Genomic DNA, 20,644 nt, shown 5'->3' on the forward strand with positions numbered 1-20,644 from the left:
GCATGTCATGGGGCTTATGCCTAGACAATGAATGAATGACTACATATTACCTCGGATGGAGGGTTTGTCATGGACTCAGTTTGTGGAACTGTTCATCAATCGATTTGTACCAGAAAGTTTCAGAGATCAAAAGCAGTGGGCCTTTGAGACCTTAAGGCAGAATGGCAGGTCTGTAGATGAATATGCTATAGAATTTTTGGAATTGAGCAGATATGCCCCTACAACAGTGACTACAGAAACTATGAAGGTGAAGAGGTTCCTAAAGGGGCTGGACAGGAGGTATGCAAACCTGGCCATGATGTTTGATCAGTCTTTTGATGTGGTAGTTGATTGAGCCCGACAGATTGAGATTAGCTATACTGGAGATGATAGTGGAAGAGCAAAGAAAAATAGAGCAGAGGGTTCTTCAGGTGTTCCCCACATGGGTGCTCCAGATAGCGAAGGCCAGAGTAATTTCAGAGGAAGAAATAGGAATAAGAAGAGTGGTTTTAGACACAAATCTCGAGGATTCAGACCAGGGTACGGATCCAGCAGTGGTCATAGTTCGGGATACAGCAGTTTTGGGTCTGGTTCAGGATCCTCCTTGGCACCTTGTGCACAGTGTGGAAGGGGACATTCAGGATCTTGTATGATGGGTTCAGGAGTATGTTTCAGGTGTGGCCAACCAGGTCACTTTGCTAGGGAATGCCCCGTGTTCAGCGAGCCACAGATGGGGTCACAGGGTCCTGTTGCAAATGTTCCTCGTCAGTTGTATCCTGGTGCTTCCAGCATGGCAAGTAGTCAGTTCAGTGGCCAACAGGGCCGAGGACAAAGGGGATGTGGATTTGGAAGTAGATCAGGAGGTAGAAGTCAGTATCAGGGTTCTGCCACCCAGGGTAGGGGTCAAGCTAGAACCCTGACCCACTAGGATGCTCAGGCTTCCAATGCAGTTGTGGCAGGTATTCTTCTGATCTGTTCCTATGAGGCTCGTGTTTTAATAGATCCGGGTGCTACGCACTCCTTTGTCTCCCTAGTATTTGCCATGAGATTGGGTAGGAACCCTACCACTTTAGAATGCCCTTTGTCTGTAGCTACCCCGCTTAGTGACAACATAGATGTAGATATGGTTTTTTCGAGAAGCCCAGTAGTAGTGGATGGAAAGATCCTCCCAGCAGACTTGGTTCCTCTACCAGTAATGGATTTTGATGTAATCTTGGGAATGGATTGGTTGGCAACTCATTATGCCACTTTAGACTGCAGGAACAAAAAGGTGTATTTCCACATGCCTGGTGTGGAAGAGTTTAGCTTTGATGGTGACAGGAGCGTGGCTCCATATAATTTGGTGTCAGCAATTAGTGCTAGAAAAATGTTGAGGCGTGGATGTCAAGGGTATTTGGCATTGGTGAGAGATACATTTGTAGAAGGTGTCAACATGGGAAATGTTCCTGTTGTCAGAGAATTCATGGATGTCTTCCCTGAGGAGCTTCCAGGGTTGCCACTAGGAAGGGAAATAGATTTCTGCATTGATGTTGTGCCAGGTACAAACCCCATATCAATGCCACCTTACAGGATGGCACCAGCAGAATTGAAAGAGTTAAAAGAGCAACTACAGGAGCTTTTGGACAAAAGTTTCATACGTCCGAACACTTCACCCTGGGGCACTCCTGTTCTATTTGTGAGAAAGAAGGATGGGTCCTTGAGGTTGTGTATTGACTATAGACAGCTGAACAAGGTGACTGTGAAGAACAAGTATCCACTTCCACGGATCGATGATTTGTTTGATCAGCTCCAAGGAGCTAGATTCTTTTCCAAGATAGACCTGCAATCAGGCTACCATCAGTTGAGAATCAGGAATGAGGATGTGTCCAAAACAACATTCAGGACGAGATATGGTCATTATGAGTTCTTGGTGATGTCTTTTGGACTCACTAATGCACTAGCAACCTTCATGGACTTGATGAATAGGGTGTTCAGGCCATTCCTGAACTGTTTTGTCATCGTATTCATAGATGACATTTTGGTATACTCTCAGACCGACGAAGAACACGTGTGGCACTTGAGGATGGTGTTGCAGACTTTGAGGGAGCACCAGCTATACGCCAAATTTTCAAAATGTGAATTTTGGCAACAAAGCATCTTATTCTTGGGACACGTGGTTTCTAGTGAAGGCATTCAAGTGGATTCCAAGAAAATTGAGGCTGTAACTGATTGGCTTAGGCCTACAACAGTCACTGAGGTGCAAAGTTTTATGGGCCTAGCTGGCTACTATAGGCATTTTGTGTAGGATTTTTCCAGGATAGCAGCTCCCCTAACTAAGTTAACTCGGAAGAATGTTCCATTCATTTTGACAGATGATTGTGAGGAGAGTTTCTAGAAGCTTAAGGAGTGTCTAACCACCGCCCCTGTGTTGACACTACCTATGAGTGGTGAAGGATACACCGTGTACTATGACGCCTCCAAGGTTGGCTTAGGGTGTGTTTTGATGCAGAATAGAAAAGTAGTGGCTTATGCTTTAAGGCAGCTGAAGAGACATGAGCAGAACTACCCCACCCATGATTTGGAAATGGCGGCTGTAGTATTTGCACTAAAAATCTGGAGACACTACTTGTATAGTGAAGTGTGCGAGATATACACTGACCACAAGAGTTTGAAGTATATCTTCCAACAGAGGGATTTAAACTTGAGACAGAGGAGATGGATGGAGCTTCTGAAGGACTATAATTGCACCATCCAGTACCACCCTGGGAAGGCCAATGTAGTAGCAGATGCTTTGAGCAGAAAATCTTCTGGCAGCTTAGCGCACATATCAGCGGAGAAGAGACTGTTGATTTAGGAAGTACATAAGTTGATGGATCAAGGTCTAATCCTAGATCTTTCAGATGATGGGGTATTGTTGGCTCATTTTTCAGTGAGGCCAGACTTGCGAGATAGAGTCAGAGTTTCCCAGCACAGAGACCAACAATTGATGAAGATCATAGAAAGAGTACAGCAGGGTGAAGGTGGTGAGTTTGGATTTGCCAATGATAGCGCCCTTATGCAACGTTCTAGGATATGTGTGCCCGACATGGACAACCTTAGAAATGAAATCATGCGAGAGGCACACTATACACTGTACAATGTCCACCCAGGCTCCACCAAGATGTACCATGATGTGAAAGATAACTATTGGTGGAATGGAATGAAGAGAGACATAGCAGACTTTGTGTCTAAATGCTTGACTTGTCAGAAGGTGAAATTTGAACACCAGAGGCCGTCAGGGAAACTGCAAGAGCTCGCTATCCCAGAATGAAAGTGGGAAATGATTACTATGGATTTTGTGACTGGGTTGCCTCGTACCACGTGAGGATATGATTCGATATGGGTAATTATAGACTGTCTGACTAAATCAGCTCATTTGTTGCCTGTGAAGACCATATATTCTGTGGCACAGTACGCCCGACTCTATATTCGAGAAATTGTCAGATTGCATGGAGTTCCTGCTTCCATAATATCTGACAGAGAGCCCCAGTTCACTTCTCGGTTTTGGAGGAAGTTACAGGAGGCACTTGGCACACAGTTGAACTTTAGTACCGCTTTCCACCCTCAGACAGACGAACAGTCCAAAATGACAATCCAAACACTGGAAGACATGCTTCGCATGAGTGTTTTGGATTTTGGAGGTCAATGGGATGATTAGCTACCTTTGGTGGAGTTTGCCTACAACAATAGTTATCATTCCAGCATAGGGATGGCACCTATGAGGCACTATATGGCAGAAAGTGTAGGCCTCCTCTGTGTTGGACGGAGATGGGAAAAGCAAAGGTACATGATGTAGACCTAGTGCAATACACTTCAGAAATAGTTCCTTTAATCAGGGAACGATTGGAAACAGCTTTCAGTAGACAGAAGAGTTATGCAGACCCCAGACGGAGGGATATAGAGTTTGCAATAGGTGACTATGTATTCCTGAAGGTTTCTTAGATGAAGAGAGTCATGAGATTTGAAAAGAAGGGCAAGTTGGCACCTCGGTATATTGGACTTTTTGAGGTTACTGATAGAGTTGGAGCAGTTGCCTACCAGTTGGAGCTACCACCCAACCTTTCTCACGTTCATCCTGTATTCCACATCTCCATGCTTAGGAAATACATTCCTGATCCTTCTCATGTGTTGCAGCCGGATGTAGTAGAGCTGAAAGAAAACTTGACGTTTAAGGAGCAACTTGTAGCCATAGTGGACTAAGTGAGGCAGTTAAGATCAAAACAGATTCCTATGATTAAGGTTTTGTGGAGGAGCCAGTCAGTGGAAGAGTGCACTTGGGAGTCAGAGCGGGACATGCGTAGCAAGTACCCTTATCTATTCAATGTATAATTCTGTACTTTATTCTGCCTTGTGTAAAATTCGAGGACGAATTTTCTGTAAGGGGGGAAGAATGTAACACCCCTAATTTTTAAATTTATTATTTTTGGGTAAATATTGATATTTTATTTTAGTTAAATTTTGGGAAATTATTTGAGATTTTTCTGATTTTAGAAATAAAGGTTCGATTTTTCGAAAATATAAAACTTTGATGATTTTTAAAAATTAATTTAAAGACTACATGGCAAAACTAAAAATATATTTGGAGTCTACAAATTTTTCTGAGTTTTTTAGAATTTTTTTGGAATTTTTGAGCCTCGTTTTTGGTCCCAAGGCAGAGTAAAAATTCAATTTCTGGTATCCTGAATTGAATTGGTGGAATCGAATAGGACCCGATCGGACCAATCGAATCGGGTCAGCTCCTTCTTCTTCTTCTTTTTCTTCCTGCGCGCGTTTCCTCTTCTCTTCTCTCTCTCTCTCCCGTTTTCTCTCTCCTCCCTCACCCCCAGGCCACGTCGCTGCCTCCCCAGCCTCCCCACCTTGCCGGTGAGCCGCCCCGATGCCTCCCCATGGCCAGCCGTCGTCCCAGGTGGTCGGAAAATGTGCGCAAACGTCTCCCCTGTGCGCGCGCGACGCTTCACCTTCCCGACCGAAATCCTGCAGATCCAGCCACCGATTGAGCCGGGTTTTGTGTCAAACACCATCTACACCTTGAGAGCTTTCCATACACACCAAGAATACCAAAATCTATTGAGCGGTTTTTAGAAAATCGAGAGTACTAGAGCGCTCCACTCGTCGAGAGCTTCGCGGCAATATAAATTTCAAAATTTTTCGACCTCATTTTTCGGTAGGTCCCACGAAATTTTGTAGTGTTTTTTTGAGCATTAAATGAGCTTAGAAAATTCTGTAAAAATTATATACTAACCCCTGTATTGTGGGATTCATGTAGGTATCTTCAATTCGAGGCAATCCGACAGTTATCCGGGTCTGTGAATTTCTAACTAGACAGACCGGCTACCGAAAAATTCTCCGAATTGGATCGAGATTTTGGCTACACCACCATTGTCAAATGTCCTGAGCACGTCCCTGGAGTCGGAATCGGCATAGGTAAACTCAAACCTTGCTTTTTCGTAATTTTCTAATGCTTAAATGGGATTAAAAATCCATAAAATATTCGTGGTAGCTCAGAAAATTATGATTCTTTTTGCAATAGCCTAGTAATATTGCTAAGGACCGCGGGGCAAAGTTTTAGAATTTTTAGAGTTTATTTGGGTAGTTTTTGCAAAAAGGATCAATTATAAGAACTAAACTGCAATTTTACATATTATGATTGATGACTGTTTGGGTGGGCCCAGGAGGGGCTGTGTGATATGATTGAGTTGTGGGTGTATGGTTGGTAGATATAGAAGTGTGTTTTAAACCCATTTGCAAGTTGGATAGGTCCTAGGTATAGGGGAGACTCTGCCGGATTTTCGACACGACTTAGGACGTATTTGGTCTTTTCTTGGTTTGTATTGAGTCAATTATATTAAATAATTGTAATAAAATTGTCAGGTGAGCCGGGACAGCCTTCTTCCTCCGCCCAGCCGCCACAGTGACTACTGTCAAGTCTGTGAGTAAAATATTAATTTTAATTGTAATTTCGATATTATTATATGTTCAAGCATGCCCATGCATCACTTATATGTATATGTCTATGTAGTTAAACTCTAGGCACAATTTATGTTGCATTCACAATTGTTAAAGTGCCATAGATGTGTTTGTAGTAATTTGGAGCAGTGTGCGTGCGTTGGCGTGCGTGTGATATAGTGTTGGATATGGACAGGACGGGTAGACACGGCTTGAGAACTTCGTTGGGACCTGGTCCTTTGAGGTAGACATGGCTTGAGTTCTTTGCTGGGACCCCGATTTGGTTTATTAAGCGAAAGTCCGGCTTGAGTTCTTCGCTGGCACAGGTTGGATTAAAGAGAGCTGTATAGGGGATCAGCTCCCATATATTTTATGATTTGACATTACTGGGTGTGTGAGTGCTCCAAATTACCTTTTTGCTGTTATGATGTGAAAATATTGCTGATATTGCATTTCACCCAACAGCATTTCACCCAACAGGGTGCATTAGCTTTAGATAGTTATAGAGATTATGGTTAAAATTGATATTTTACTCTCTGAGTCGAACGCTCACTCCTGTTCATTATTTTTCAGGCTACAGGAGGATTTTTGTTGTGGTTAACCTGCTTTTCTCCTTCGCAAGTTGTGTATTAATGTTTGTGTAATTCTATTAACTCCTAGAATTTTCGCATGTGTTAGAAATATTTATTTGATTTGAGTCTGTAATATAATTATCATGTTAGACCTGTAAACTTATTATTATATGCATGATTGATGGATTGGATGAGTAAGCTGAGCTCCCATTTATTTTTATGACATTTGAGTATGTGGAGGGTGAGCTGAGCTTCCTAATTGATTATATATTTTTTTCAAAAGTTTTGATTCCTTAACTCTCTATATATGTATATATAAATAAACATGGCAGCAACACAGTAAAAGTATATATAAATAAATAGATTTTAAAAAATAACAAGTTCTTTAGATTTTTTAAAATTGTAATGCATAAAAATAAGCCATTTGAATTTCATTTCCAATGGCATCTCAATTTTTATAAAAACAATTTAAATTAAAATTCAATTTTAAAAATTCCTTTTAGGAATATTTATATAAAATTAATAAAAAAATAATTATTATTTTTATAATTTTTAGTCTATAGTTAATATTGTTTGGATATTATAATATCTTTTTCACTCTATTATATTTTTAAAAAGTAATATTTAGAGTCCATTTATTTAATAAAAAATATTTTTGTGAAAAATATTTTTTAAAATTTTTAAGCATTTAATAGTCAATAAAATTAATTAATAAAAAATATTTTTTTAATCAAATAAAAAATTAAATATTTTTAAGAAAAAAATAACTTTCTTTTTCACAAAGAAAAATTTATTTTTATTTTTAAAATTTTAATAATTATATTAAAATATAAAAATATTTATGCATACACATATATAAAATAAATGTAAATTATTAATTTAATATTATAATTAAATAATATAAAATATTTTAATAAAAAATATTTTTTCATATACAAATTAATTTTTATGAAATAAATAAAACTTTAATATTTAATTTTTAACCTCTTCCAAACACATTGAGATTTCTATTTTTTTTCCCTCCTTCCTTTCCTCTTATTCATATTTTTTTCTTTACTAATCTGTTGCTTATGAATAGAAAAATTAATGTGTACTGTTTAAAAAATATTATAATTTATTCTTTAAAATTAAAGGATGAATAATGATGAATTTCAGAAATGAAATAGCAAATACTCAATTTTATTTAAAAAAAAATCATATTTCTTTTCCTTATTTTCATTTAAAAATCCAAACCCTTCCTCCCTCGCGTTCCCTCCCAACTGCTCTTCAATTTCCAAACCGCCAACAACCGATCAACCGTACAGAAAAAGTATGAATTACGAGCAGCGCCTCATTGCAGCAGCTACTCTTATAGTCGACGCCGACGCACGCGCCCACGACGCCCCCATAAACGCTACAGAAATTGGAGTTACAGCGACGCTGAAACCTCATCAAGTGGAAGGTGTCTCATGGCTTATACGGCGATATCTTCTCGGCGTCAATGTTATTCTCGGTAGTTTTCTTTTGTCTTTTCAATTATCATCCCTAGGAAACATAAGGGAAAACTAACGGATTTATTTTTTTTGAGCAGGAGATGAGGTACTTATCTTATTCCTTTCTTTGAATTAGGGGACCTGAACCTGAAATTCTCTTAAATTCTTGTAAGATTAAAGAATAATGTTAATGATTACTGTAATTAAGTAGAGTTATTATTTTTTTTGAAAACTAATTAAGTAGAGTTTAAGTAGCCTATGCTTTGTTAATCCTTACAGTAATTGCTATGAGATTGTTTTGATTATGGTACAGTAATTGCTATGATGTTGTTTTCATTATGGTTTGAATCTGAGTTACTCAATGGCAGATGGGATTGGGGAAAACACTGCAAGCTATCTCCTTTTTAAGTTACTTGAAAATTCATCAGATGTCACCTGGACCATTTTGTGAGTTACGGAAGCTGACCTGCATTCACAAATTTTTCTCGTTTTCTTTTCTTGTTCTTATTCGGTTTATATTTTTTTTGCAGTGGTATTGTGTCCTCTAAGTGTTACAGATGGTTGGGTTTCAGAGATGGCCAAATTCACTCCAAAACTAAAGGTCCTCAGGTATGTAGGTGACAAAGAACACCGGCGTAGTCTACGCAAGACATTGTATGAACATGTAAAGGAGCATCCCTCATCAACTGATGTGAGTTTTGGAATCTTGCAATGCATCTTTATAGAGTATAATCACTATGTAAAGTCTTATGGATTCAGTTTCATGGATTTTTTTCCCCTTTTTCTCTGTTTTAATTTGAAGTTTAGTCTTTTCTCTACAATCTAAAATGCATGTGTTAACAGTTTAATGCTGTTTATAGGGTTCCTTGTTGCCTTTTGATGTGCTCTTGACAACCTATGACGTAGCATTGATGGATCAAGATTTTCTTTCTCAAATTCCTTGGCATTATGCAATAATCGATGAAGCTCAGAGACTTAAAAATCCTTCCAGTGTATGTCTAATTACGTATTCATCCTGTTTTGCACTGTGCAAACTGTGAAGTCTCTGAATTCTGAAAATTTGATTGGAGTTTCTAAATTTGGATCATTGTGCACCTTTTTATCAGAAATCGAATGATGTATTTGTGAAAAAAAAAAGTATGATAATTAAAAAAACCTTTTTTTTTTGTTTTAAAAAAATGATCATAGAAGGGACCATGACAGAAATCATAATGCTGTTTTCTTGTTATTGTATGATTGAAATGTTAGAAATATTTAATTGTCTTGGTCAGTGCTTTTTAATTAGTTGAGTAATTTGTGTGTGCTGAGCCTAGCATAACTAGATCTTGGTACATGTCTATTGTTAGTATTTTTTTGTCAACTCATTGGAGCTAAACTTAACAGGTGCTATATAACATTCTCAAAGAGTGCTTCCTCATGCCAAGACGCCTATTGATGACTGGCACTCCTATACAGAATAATCTCACTGAACTCTGGGCTTTGATGCATTTTTGCATGCCTTCAGTGTTTGGGACACATGAGCAGTTCCTTTCCACATTCAAAGAAGCTGGAGATCCTACATCAGGTTATCCTCTTATCTGATTTGAGTTAAGTAGTATAAGAACTGGCTTCTCCTAAATCGTGCTCTGTATTCTTATAATTTGACTTGTATTTTTTGTCCCTGATTTTTGCATTCGTTTCCAGACTCATTTGGTTTTAGGGATCTCAGTGACAGTGAGTTGTAATTCCCCTGTGAAGTGTAATGAATTCTTTTTCAATGACTTCATATAAAAAGAAAGAAGGCAGGTCATGGATTTGAGAGATTTTCTTGCTGGCCATATGGTCTCATAGATGAATTCAATGATCAAATTTTATTGAATTGAACTTACTTTCCAATAGTCCATGCAAATGTTAATTGTTTTTAACAGTGCAACCACTTGAGCGATTTGAGTTTTGAAATAATGTTACAAGGCTGGTTTTGGTGGTTGGTACTTGATTATGTTTTTGTTTGTGCCATTCTTTATATCTTTTGTTGCTTTCTGATATAAATGCTTGGTTTTAGGAAAGTTTCATTTGTTAGTTTTTTGTTCACCGATATCAAATATGTAAGAATTACATTAATAGGAATGGAGTGCTATTGTACGGAGTTGATACTAGAATAGAAAAGCTTTGCAACCTTAGATGGTATTTCTTTTATTTCTAATAATATGGCTATTCATGCTGACACTTCCTGGTCTCTCTTGTTTCCTTTATGGTTTAAGAGCTTTGCAACCTTAGATGGTATTTCTTTTATTTCTAATAATATGGCTATTCATGCTGACACTTCCTGGTCTCTCTTGTTTCCTTTATGTTTTAAGAGCTATTACTTTTGCATTTAACTTCAGTATGTCTGCTTCTGGCTGTGAATCTGAGGTTGTATGCTTCCTTTTATTGCAATAAATGATGAGGTTTTTAATACTTAAAAACTGTTTCTCCTGTTATTATTCAACAGATCTTGATGCAGCTGAGGTCAAGAGGCAGTTGAAGAATTTAAAATGCATAATGACAGCCTTCATGCTTCGAAGAACAAAATCTAAGCTTATAGAGTGTGGAAACCTTGTGCTGCCACCCCTTACCGAGATTACCGTGTGAGTTGCTTGAGTCTCAAACTTGTGTGTGTGTTAATTTACACAGGAAACATGGTCTAGGATGGCTAATTTAAATTACTGTTTTCCTTGACCTTCATAGGATGGCTCCACTTGTCAGCCTGCAAAAGAGGGTTTACGCATCAATATTGAGAAAGGAACTTCCAAAACTACTGGCATTGTCATCTGCAGCTTCTAATAATCAATCTCTTCAGAATATTGTAATCTAACTTCTAAATTTATGGCCTTGATCATGATATTTTAGCAAATTGCTTCTTTTCCTGAGTATGATGGTTTTTTTCCTGACATGAAGCCTTTTGATTTCACCAATTAATTCTGCCTCGTGTCAGGTAATACAACTACGAAAAGCATGTAGCCATCCTTACCTATTTCCTGGTATTGAGCCTGAGCCTTTTGAAGAGGGTGAACACCTAGTTCAGGTATCCTTGTTGTCTGTTGTTTATGTGGTATGGGGAATAATAATAGGTACAGGTTGTGAACCTAGTTTCATGTCCCATAACTCCACAAAAGAAAAAGTGAGAAATAGACATATAATTTAAAGTTGGAATGAGGTAAAACTCTGCTGCTTCTCTGATTCCACTAGTTTAAATGTCCCTATTATGCTTTCATGCATTCCTCCCAAGTAAATTCCTTTGTCTTGTTCCTTTTGTTACCCTCTTTAACTTCACCTTCAGGCTAGTGGAAAGCTTTTAATTTTGGATCAGCTGCTTCAAAAGCTTCATGATTCTGGACATCGTGTCCTTCTCTTTGCTCAGATGACTCATACACTTGACATTTTACAGGTATCTTATGCTTAGAGTTTCAGTAATTCCTTGAACTTATATTGGTGTTCTTTTTTCCCTAAAAAAGTTGTTAATTATGAAATGTTATTGTAATTTAGGATTTTTTGGAGTTACGGAAGTATTCCTATGAGCGTCTTGATGGTTCAGTTCGAGCTGAGGAACGTTTTGCTGCCATAAGAAGTTTTAGTGGGCAATTAGGGAAGTTGAATTCTGAATTTGACAAGAATACTGCCTTTGTTTTTATGATATCTACAAGAGCTGGGGGAGTTGGCTTAAATCTTGTGGCTGCTGATACGGTGGGTTCTATCTAAATGTTTGTGAGACTTGACCTTTGGTGCATGAACTCTTTAATGTGTTAGTCATTCTGAAATAGAAATGGTTTTATCTAATATATCTTAAAAATTGTTCTAACTGCAGTGCGACGAATATGTTTTAGTTTTGTTTGATATTGTGATGTTTGAGACTAAGAATATAGAGAATTAGAGATGATGTATAATCATGGATAGGGATTTATTTTTGGGTTCTAGGTGATGCATTAGCTGAGATTTATGCATCTTATCCTCACAAGAAATTATATTGAATCACAAAAAAAATCTCTTCCTGACTAGAATTTTTACCCGATAAAGAGTGTGGCTGTGCTGAATTTTTATTGCTATGATCCTAATTTTAGTTTGGTCTGGCTTCTGGATATATTAGCTGTCCATATAGTCACATGCAGGCCTTTCCAAAGCATTTAAAGAGAATTCCTCATTAATTCATTTTGCATGGGGCCCTTCTCTCCCTCTCTTTCTCTCTTTTGAATTTTATGACTTGGTAATCGTTGCTTCGACTTAATGTGACTTCTGGAAAGAGCATAAATCATGTCGTAGCAACTTGAATTTAAAATGACTTGTGAGTTGTGATGACGTTGCCAGGGTGGAAGTATATCCGCGTAAAAGAACTTTGAGGCAGTTTAATTTTGTCCGCGTAGATGCTTAATTCCTTGAGAAGTAGCATGGATTTTTATAAGACATGCCACATATTTTTTGACATTTTACAAATATAATGTACAGGTTATATTCTACGAGCAAGATTGGAATCCCCAGGTTGACAAGCAGGCTTTGCAGCGGGCTCACCGGATTGGTCAAATAAATCATGTATTGTCCATAAACTTGGTTACAATGTGTACTGTAGAAGAGGTAAGATTTTGTATATTACTGATTAATATTTGATTGATGGCTTTTATGTTACTGTTTAATTCTTCAAATTTGTGGATGTAGGTTGTTATGCGGAGAGCAGAGAGGAAATTGCAGCTTAGTCATAATGTTGTAGGAGATGATATTGTGCAACAGAAAGGAAAAGAAACAGCAGGAGTTGAAACCATGGATTTGAAATCTATCATATTTGGGTTACATATGTTTGATCCTTCTGAGATCAGTACTGGAAAGTCAGATGAACTGAACATGCCAGAATTGAATGCTATGACAGCGAAAGTAATTGCAATGCGTGATGATCAGAGATTAGGAGAGATAGATAGGAAATATGTGGTTAATCGAATTGATCAAATTGATGCTGTCATTGGGGGAAATTCTGCTTTTGCTAATTATGATCACGGTCTTGATGAGGCCTCGTATCAATCATGGGTTAGAAAATTTGAGGAAGCATCACAATCAAGTGGCAACCCAGTCTTGGATTTGGGACATAGAAGGAACTTGCCCGAGGATAAGCATCTTAAACTTGAGGCTGCAAGGAAGAAAGCTGAGGAGAAAAAGTTGTCTAAGTGGGAATCCCTTGGATACCATTCATTGTCTGTTAAAGATCCTGGCCCAGCTTTGGATGGTGATGTATTGTCAGATTCAGGTTCTCTTCATTTTGTTGTCGGAGATTGTACAGATCCAGCAAAAGTTTGCCCATCTGAGCCCACTATAATATTCAGGTAATTCCTTATAATTAAGGTGCTTCTAATTTTATATGCTTAAGAACTGATGGTGACTGTTCTGTTATATCCTTCTTTGAATGTGATTCTGAAATTTTGGCAGTTTCAAGCATCAATTTCCTATCACCATCACTAGAAGTTAGGTTTTGTTATGCAAACCGGTCATCTTTTCCAGACATTATTTTTAACTACATTAATGTTAAAATATATTCAGTTAAAAAGCATAGTACTGTAATTGCTGCCCAAAAGCAGTTATGATATCACACAGTAGATAGGATTATTTTGTCCATGGACATCCATGCAATAGAATCCACTTGCATTATTTAATGTCAATTAGTTTTCAGTATGATAGAAGAACAAAAGTTATTAGGTACATACAAGTATTAGAAAAGATATGTATGAAGGAGCAACTACTACTACTGCGCAGTGGGAGGGGGACACAAGAGATTTTTCGATCTCAATTGGATTACACCAAGGATCATCATAAAGCTCTTACTTTTTACATGATGAACATAAACATATATAAGAGAGTATTATTGGTTGATATGATTTGATTGATATGATATTGTGATGAGAAGATGAGACAGAGAGAAGATAGAGAGAGAGAAGAACTTAGAAGAAGTAGTAGAGAGTCAAAGGGTTTTAAGTTAAGAAAGAGAACAACAACATGCATTTTGCAAAAGTGAAAGGCAAACTGGTGATAGGGAAGATCTAGCTCTTCAAGTAGTATGGGGATGGGGGAGGGAGGATTGTAGTATAGGATTAATTAGGATGGCTGAAGTGGAGACGTGTCTTGGGAGTTTTATGGTCCGAGATGAGAGAGAAAGAGAAAAGGGTGCCAATTGAAGATAAAAAGAGAAGAGGAGAGAGGAGAGGGGGGTTTGGTCATGTGAAGCGAGACATACGGAGGGCTCAGTTAGACAATATTTAACCCAAAATCGTTCAGAGTGGAGAAAGCGAATCCATATAGCCGACCCCAAATTTTTGGGATAAAGGCTTAGTTGAGTTGAGTTGAGTTAGTTTTCAGTATGATAGAATCTACCCTTGATATATTATCATGTTGCCGAGGACAAGTTTATTTCTATTTTGCTAACTTTTAAGACGAGTTCGTACATTCCATTCTATGGAAAACAAAATACACTATTCTTAAATGATTGAATTTTGTCAAGTAGTAATTTGTATTACTCTTAGGTTTGACTCGGATGTTAATTTGGCAGTTGTGTAGATAACTCTGGAAATTGGGGCCATGGAGGAATGTTTGATGCGCTGGCCAAGCTGTCTTCAAGTATCCCTGATGCATATCAACGGGCATCTGAATTTGGGGACCTTCATCTTGGTGATCTCCATCTTATAAGAATTAATGGTGAGCTTTTGCATTCTTTCTTTTCACACTGCTCTTTTGTTACCTATACTGCTTTTCGATATGCAATTATTCTGCCATGCACATCCATTCAATGCAGAGAGGCATATAGGGATGCACAATAAACAAAATGATAGTAATACAACGATTTTTTATTCTGTTCACTGACATGCAATTATAATCTGTCTGGAAGAATTAGATGAATAACTACAGCACGTACATGATGTTTTCATTCTCATTTATCAGCTATTGAAAATTTTATTATTCCAAATGGATTTACGGTGCTGTTTGTGATCTTGATGACTGATTTTGAATTCATGGCTATATATTGCTGATTCTGATTAATGCTTTAATGATGGTCAGGAGCAAAATATTAAGGATACTATTCTTAGTAATTTGTCTCCTTTCCAGAAATTTGTTTAAACCAAACATTGGCGTGAACTTTGCATGGCTTTATTTTTTGATCTATTATTTAAGATGTCAATTAGATTGTATTTGATTTTTTATTAGGTTAAATTTTCTTCTTTCTTAGTTGGTACTTGTATGAATTGATTGACGGACATGTGCATGCGTGTTTTGGTCTTTGACTATATCTATAACCAATGTATTATTGCATTTAGAAAAGAATTTATTGAACCAAATTTATACTTATCATAATGTACCAGTAATATATTAATTTGTCAGTCAATTTGAAATCAATTACTCTTACTCAAATCACTAAATTAGATGATTTGGCAAAAAATTAAAAAAAAAAAATCCTGTCAGCTTCAAAATTATATGTATGATTTGCAGAACAAACTGATATAGTAAGTTATTGTTACAATTTTGCACCGTTCTGATAGTTATGGTTTCTTTTAACTTCTATGTTTTATATCAAGCTACATATTTTCTTATTGCTTTTTTTATTTTTTCTATTTTATTTTTTTAATTTTTTTATCAGTCTCTTAGCTAATTCACTGCTACGCAGGGGACACTGACAGACAGTGCTTGGAAGATGATTCTCCTCAGTGGGTGGCTTTGGCTGTTGTGCAATCATATAATCCTAGGCGTAAAGTGCCCCGCAGCAATATCTCAATTCTTGACTTGGAGCGTTGCCTAAATAAGGTTTCATTTGCTGCGGCTCAGAATTCTGGTATAAGTTCCCACAAGTTTCATTTAGTTGGATTTTGATGTCTTACTGATTGTCCATCCCAATAGCAAAGATACAACTGTAGGTGGTTAGTGTCACTGCTTTTTTCTTTTATACAACACTTCAAGGTGGAAGCAAATTTCTTGCATTGGCTGTTATTGTCTACTTAATCCAGCAAACTAAAACATGAAAGTTTATCTAGCTGGTTATAAGTTACTGAAGTACTGAAGTCTTGGACAAGCAGTAGGATGAAGCTTAGCAGCAAGTATTAAGCAACAAGATATGCGATCTTAGTTTGGTTTTTCATTGGCATATGTTTTCTACAGATGTTTGGATTAACCTTGAACATCAAGTATTTTGCATGTTATTTAATAAATTCTTGTCTAATTATCATTCTATTATATTGAACATGATACAGAATTCTCACATTGCTGATGTTCAGTGACAGCCACAGCCACTGAGTGCTGTCAACTGAGAATTATTTTGCCTCGGTTTGCATATCTAAAATTATATCTGCATTTGATTCCATTAAACTAATGTATCTCCATTGGATCTTTCCATGAAGCTTCAATTCACATGCCTCGAATTGGGTATCAAGATGAATCAGATCGATCACAGTGGTACACAGTGGAACGTCTTCTACGAAAATATGCTTCTATTTATAGCATAAAGATCTATGTGTATGTCTTCTTTTATTCAAAGAAAAACTACTTTCTTTACTCTACCCATACATGCAAAGCAATTTAATTCATCTTATATTTTGCAGGTATTATTATCGACGATCATCTTGAAGCTTGGGATGTAACTGTGTTTCTGAGGTCCTTGACATTTGTAGTCGACTCATGGAACTAGGTTAGAGTTGTATCTATATGTTACGTATCATTACATGTGTGAGATATCTCCATGTTCAGTTAAATTATACCATTGCTTGCTCTTAGCCATTTTATTCAACTATTAGAAGTTCGTAAATCATTAAAGCATGCATGTTCCAAGTATACTAAAATGATTCATGAAGTTCATATAATTTCTTGCGGCACAAATTTTACATTATCGTAATATATTTGTGAAATTAAAAAGTTATTATTATTTTTTTAATTTGTTATCATTTGGTATTAATTTCAATTAAATTGTTATAATTAAAATCAATCTTAAAATTAGGAGATGGGATTGATAAATCCGTGAAAAAATTGATTTTATTTTTAAATTTTGGCTTAAAAAAAGACTTTATATGTTGTTGTGGGTGTATGAATGCTTCGGATATTTTTGAATACTCGAAGACTATTAAGATGGATTCAGTTATTATATAATTGTATTTAAAATGTGTGTTTGAGAAATAATGACTACTGAGTTTGGTTTAGATTTGGGTTTTATATGTTAAATATTAGCTATCCAAATTTTGTTTATATAAGTAATTAATTAAATATATTATATATATTTTTATAAAAATATTTATTTATATATTATATTTAAATAAATAAAATTTAAATATTTTATAGATTTATTAAATTTTTAAAATATAAATTAGTAATAAATATAGGTTATTAATTAAAATATATAAAGTTAAATGTTAGGCAACTTAGAATAAATTTTAATTAGATTTGAATAATAAAAATAGTAATCGAATTCGAGTTTAGATAGTATGATTTTTTTGAGTTATCATTGTGCATGAATATATGATATACTGTCAGGAGTGTACAAAGAAACCGATAAATCGATTAACCTGAATAAATTCAAATTAAAATTAGTGATTTTATATATTTAAATATTAATTATGATTTAAAAATAATTATAAATTGAATTTTCGGTTTGTGTTTCAAGTTGACATAATAAAAATCAAACCTTGACCATATATATATATATATATATATATATATATGAGAAATACGTAAATAATTTTATTTTATTTTTTATTTTTATTGAATAATACATGTTAAATTAATATTTTATTTTTTAATTAATGCATGATAATATGCATACAGAAAAAGTTTAACAAGAGTTGAATTATAAAAACAAAAAAAAAGTATTAAAACAAGTAAAAACTGTTCAAGCCGAACTCAACTCACTTATTGTAAAAATCAAACATATATAATTTTATAATTTAATTTATTGATCTCAATTTGAATATTATCAAAATTAACTTTTTTGATTTGGTTTAACAAAATACATCGAACTCGTCCAAACTGATATATGTACACTCCTATATAATGTTATATCGAAAAGCGCTCTGTTGAAGGATAGGCTGAGACAAGGTATCGAGGCTGAGAAACTTAGAATTGGTTAAGAGGAGAGAAAAATTACAAAGGGGGATGGAGAAGAAAAATAAAAGGGACTAAAGAGAGGAGGAAGGGAATTTCAGAAAGGCGGAAGAACAAGTAAAATGAAGAGGTGTCAGAGAAGAACTAGTTAAACTAGATCTTAGTACATCTATTATTACTGACAATTTTATTTTATTCTTTAGTTGTTGAAGCTAAAACCTTAACAGGTTCTGCATAACATTCTCAAAGAGTGCTTCCTCGTGCCAAAACGGCGATTGCTGACTGGCACTCCTATTATGAATAATCTTACTGAGTTCTGGGTGTTGAAGTATTTTTCCATGCACCGTATGTTGTCAATTTTGTTTTCCAATGATTGTGGGTCATTTAATGGTACAAGAATGGCAATAAAGGCATACTCTATAATTCAAGTTTAAATTGTTTGAAGCTGCCATTAACAAAATATGAGAAGTATACAAAGCATGCTTTAAAATAGTAGCCTTGGCTACAGGGAGACCCTTTTCTTAAGGCTACATGTTTATGCGATGCGATGTTATGTGGTGAGAACACCCTGCAATGTTTGTTTCTCAACCATTGGCATCTTAGATATCTGGTGTAGTTGATTCATACTACTACTGGTTGGTCTGTGATATATATGCAATCTTGTTTGTTGAAATTGATCCAGAAAACTTCAAACAATCATAGAAAAGAAGCATCCATGAGAAGGACCAAAAAGCATAGCCATTGAAAAGCTAAAAAGATGAACTCTACACAAGACAAGGACATGGTAACGAAAAACCCAAATATCAAACACCCAAAAAAAAAAAAAAATTGTAATCGTTACAATTAAACTAGTCCATTGTCAAAATCCAAAACTTTGATGCCTAGAATAAAATTACCAGAACAACTACTTGTGGAACAGAATGTTGATGACAGTTCTAAATACCTGACCCCTCTTGTCCAGAACCTCCCGGACAGCCTTCTCATCAGGCACAAATCCCTTCTGCTTCATCTGCTGCAGAAACTCTCTGGCCTGGTCCTCCTTCTGCTCCTTTGCATATGCCTCAAACACTGCAGTGTATGTAGCAGGATTGGGACGCATTCCCTTGCTCATCATTTCCAAGATATATTTATTGGCATCCGCCAGTTTCCCATCAGCAGCAAGTGCCTTAATGAGGAGGGTGTAAGTATATGCATTAGGAGCAACTCCGCAGGCCAGCATGCGCAGGAAGACCTTTAGAGCCTCCTTGGACTGACCGGCATTGGCATAAGCCTCAACGACGGCAGTGTGGGCTACCACGTCAGGCATATGTCCCTTGTCCTTGATCTGAGAGAAAAGCTCCAAGGCCTCATGTGTTAGGCCATCTTTGGACAAAGCGTCGAACATCTTCACGGCATTATTGATGAGGCCCTCGGACCGCATCTTATGGAAGATGAATTGAAGGTCTTTGGGGTCATCGGGCTCCTCGATGACGGGCTTCTTATTAAAGGGATCGTAAGGCGGAGGAAGTTTGCTCTTTTCAATTTCTTTCTTAGCTTCGACACTGGACTTGTTCTCATTATCGTCAGAATCCGAATCAGAATCGGAGAGAGAAAAGTTTACTTTGGTGTTTATCGCTTTCTTCCTAATCTTCTCCTTGTCGTCGGTGGCCTCGGAGCAGAATAATCTTTGAAAGGACTCTGGCTGTTGCTGTTGCATATATCTAACTCCAAGTAACACCGGAGGTCGTTGTGGCAGTGGCTGTGGCTGCGAGGCATTGGAATGAACAAGCCGCATAAGCCACGACACAGAGAGACGACTATGGGTTACTCCAGCGGCTGCCGTGGTGGTAGTAGTAGTAATAGCAGTAGCAGTAACAGTAGTAGATGGAGGTTTCCAGAGAAGTGGGCGGTTGAAAGAGTAGGGTCTGAGTTTCGTTCCTTGCGCCGTAGCCATAATAAATGCTCAAATCAAAGGGTGCGTAGCTTATTCCCTGAGTTGTAAGGTCACCAGCTCTCCAACCCAACCAAACTTTAATGGAAGCAATTTGGAAGGGAAATTGGCAGAGAAAAACGACTCCCCATCTAAATGGAATTGATGATTTTGAGTTGGCATTTCCCTCCCAATCGATCAACTTCCTTTGCCCAATTTAGCAATGGAACCCAGGCTGGTTTGAGGGCCACAATTTGGTAAGAACCCAGATGATTCAAGGAAAAAAAAAAAAATCTCGAATTGATTTTTTTTTTTTATCAGAATCTTGAATTGAATTTCATAAACTTAATTTTCATTAAATTTAATTAAATTGTACTTCCCACGAGCACATACTCTTTCTTTCTCTCTCTCTTTTTTTAATTTTTATTTTTTTATTTTTATGATAAGCTGATGTCTTGTTGTCTTCCAATTCAACGCCTCTGGGAGGACAGACATGAGCAATTATCTTCTGAAAAAATTCAACGATACTTTTCTTGTCTATTACCTCTCCAAAAAAAGAAAAGATTATATAAAGAAAAATACCAAGGGCAGTATTCACCATAAATTTTAAAAGGTCTACAGTTAAAAGAAAACCCCAGTTACTGTCAAAGAAAATCATCAATTCTTTTGCTTGGTTAGCTGCA

General features: G+C 36.5%; 2 protein-coding genes across 4 annotated transcripts; one reads left to right on the top strand and one right to left on the bottom strand.

Moving 5' to 3' along the window:
* The first annotated feature begins 7,721 nt into the window (after positions 1–7,721).
* On the top strand, positions 7,722–16,792 carry LOC110667456 (probable helicase CHR10). 3 transcript variants are annotated; one of them, XM_058143598.1, is made up of 17 exons: positions 7,722–8,007; positions 8,086–8,093; positions 8,356–8,434; positions 8,518–8,678; positions 8,848–8,979; positions 9,371–9,551; positions 10,458–10,593; positions 10,694–10,811; positions 10,941–11,030; positions 11,286–11,393; positions 11,492–11,689; positions 12,446–12,571; positions 12,653–13,308; positions 14,526–14,671; positions 15,636–15,800; positions 16,363–16,477; positions 16,564–16,792. In XM_058143598.1, exons 1-17 carry the CDS (start codon positions 7,827–7,829, stop codon positions 16,586–16,588), a joined length of 2,625 nt encoding a protein of 874 aa, XP_057999581.1. In that variant the 5' UTR covers positions 7,722–7,826; the 3' UTR covers positions 16,589–16,792. The 3 variants fall into 3 exon arrangements, with proteins under 3 accessions (XP_057999581.1, XP_057999585.1, XP_057999591.1); XM_058143608.1 differs by having other exon boundaries at positions 7,873–8,007; positions 8,086–8,155; XM_058143602.1 differs by lacking the exon at positions 8,086–8,093 and having other exon boundaries at positions 7,847–8,007.
* A 1,976-nt stretch (positions 16,793–18,768) lies between these two features.
* Positions 18,769–20,241, bottom strand: LOC110667422 (pentatricopeptide repeat-containing protein At4g38150). Its single transcript, XM_021828258.2, has one exon. It carries the CDS (start codon positions 19,983–19,985, stop codon positions 18,957–18,959), a length of 1,029 nt encoding a protein of 342 aa, XP_021683950.2. The 5' UTR covers positions 19,986–20,241; the 3' UTR covers positions 18,769–18,956.
* Positions 20,242–20,644: the final 403 nt, after the last annotated feature.

Source organism: Hevea brasiliensis, chromosome 1, assembly GCF_030052815.1.
Source record: "Hevea brasiliensis isolate MT/VB/25A 57/8 chromosome 1, ASM3005281v1, whole genome shotgun sequence".
NCBI lineage: Eukaryota > Viridiplantae > Streptophyta > Magnoliopsida > Malpighiales > Euphorbiaceae > Hevea > Hevea brasiliensis.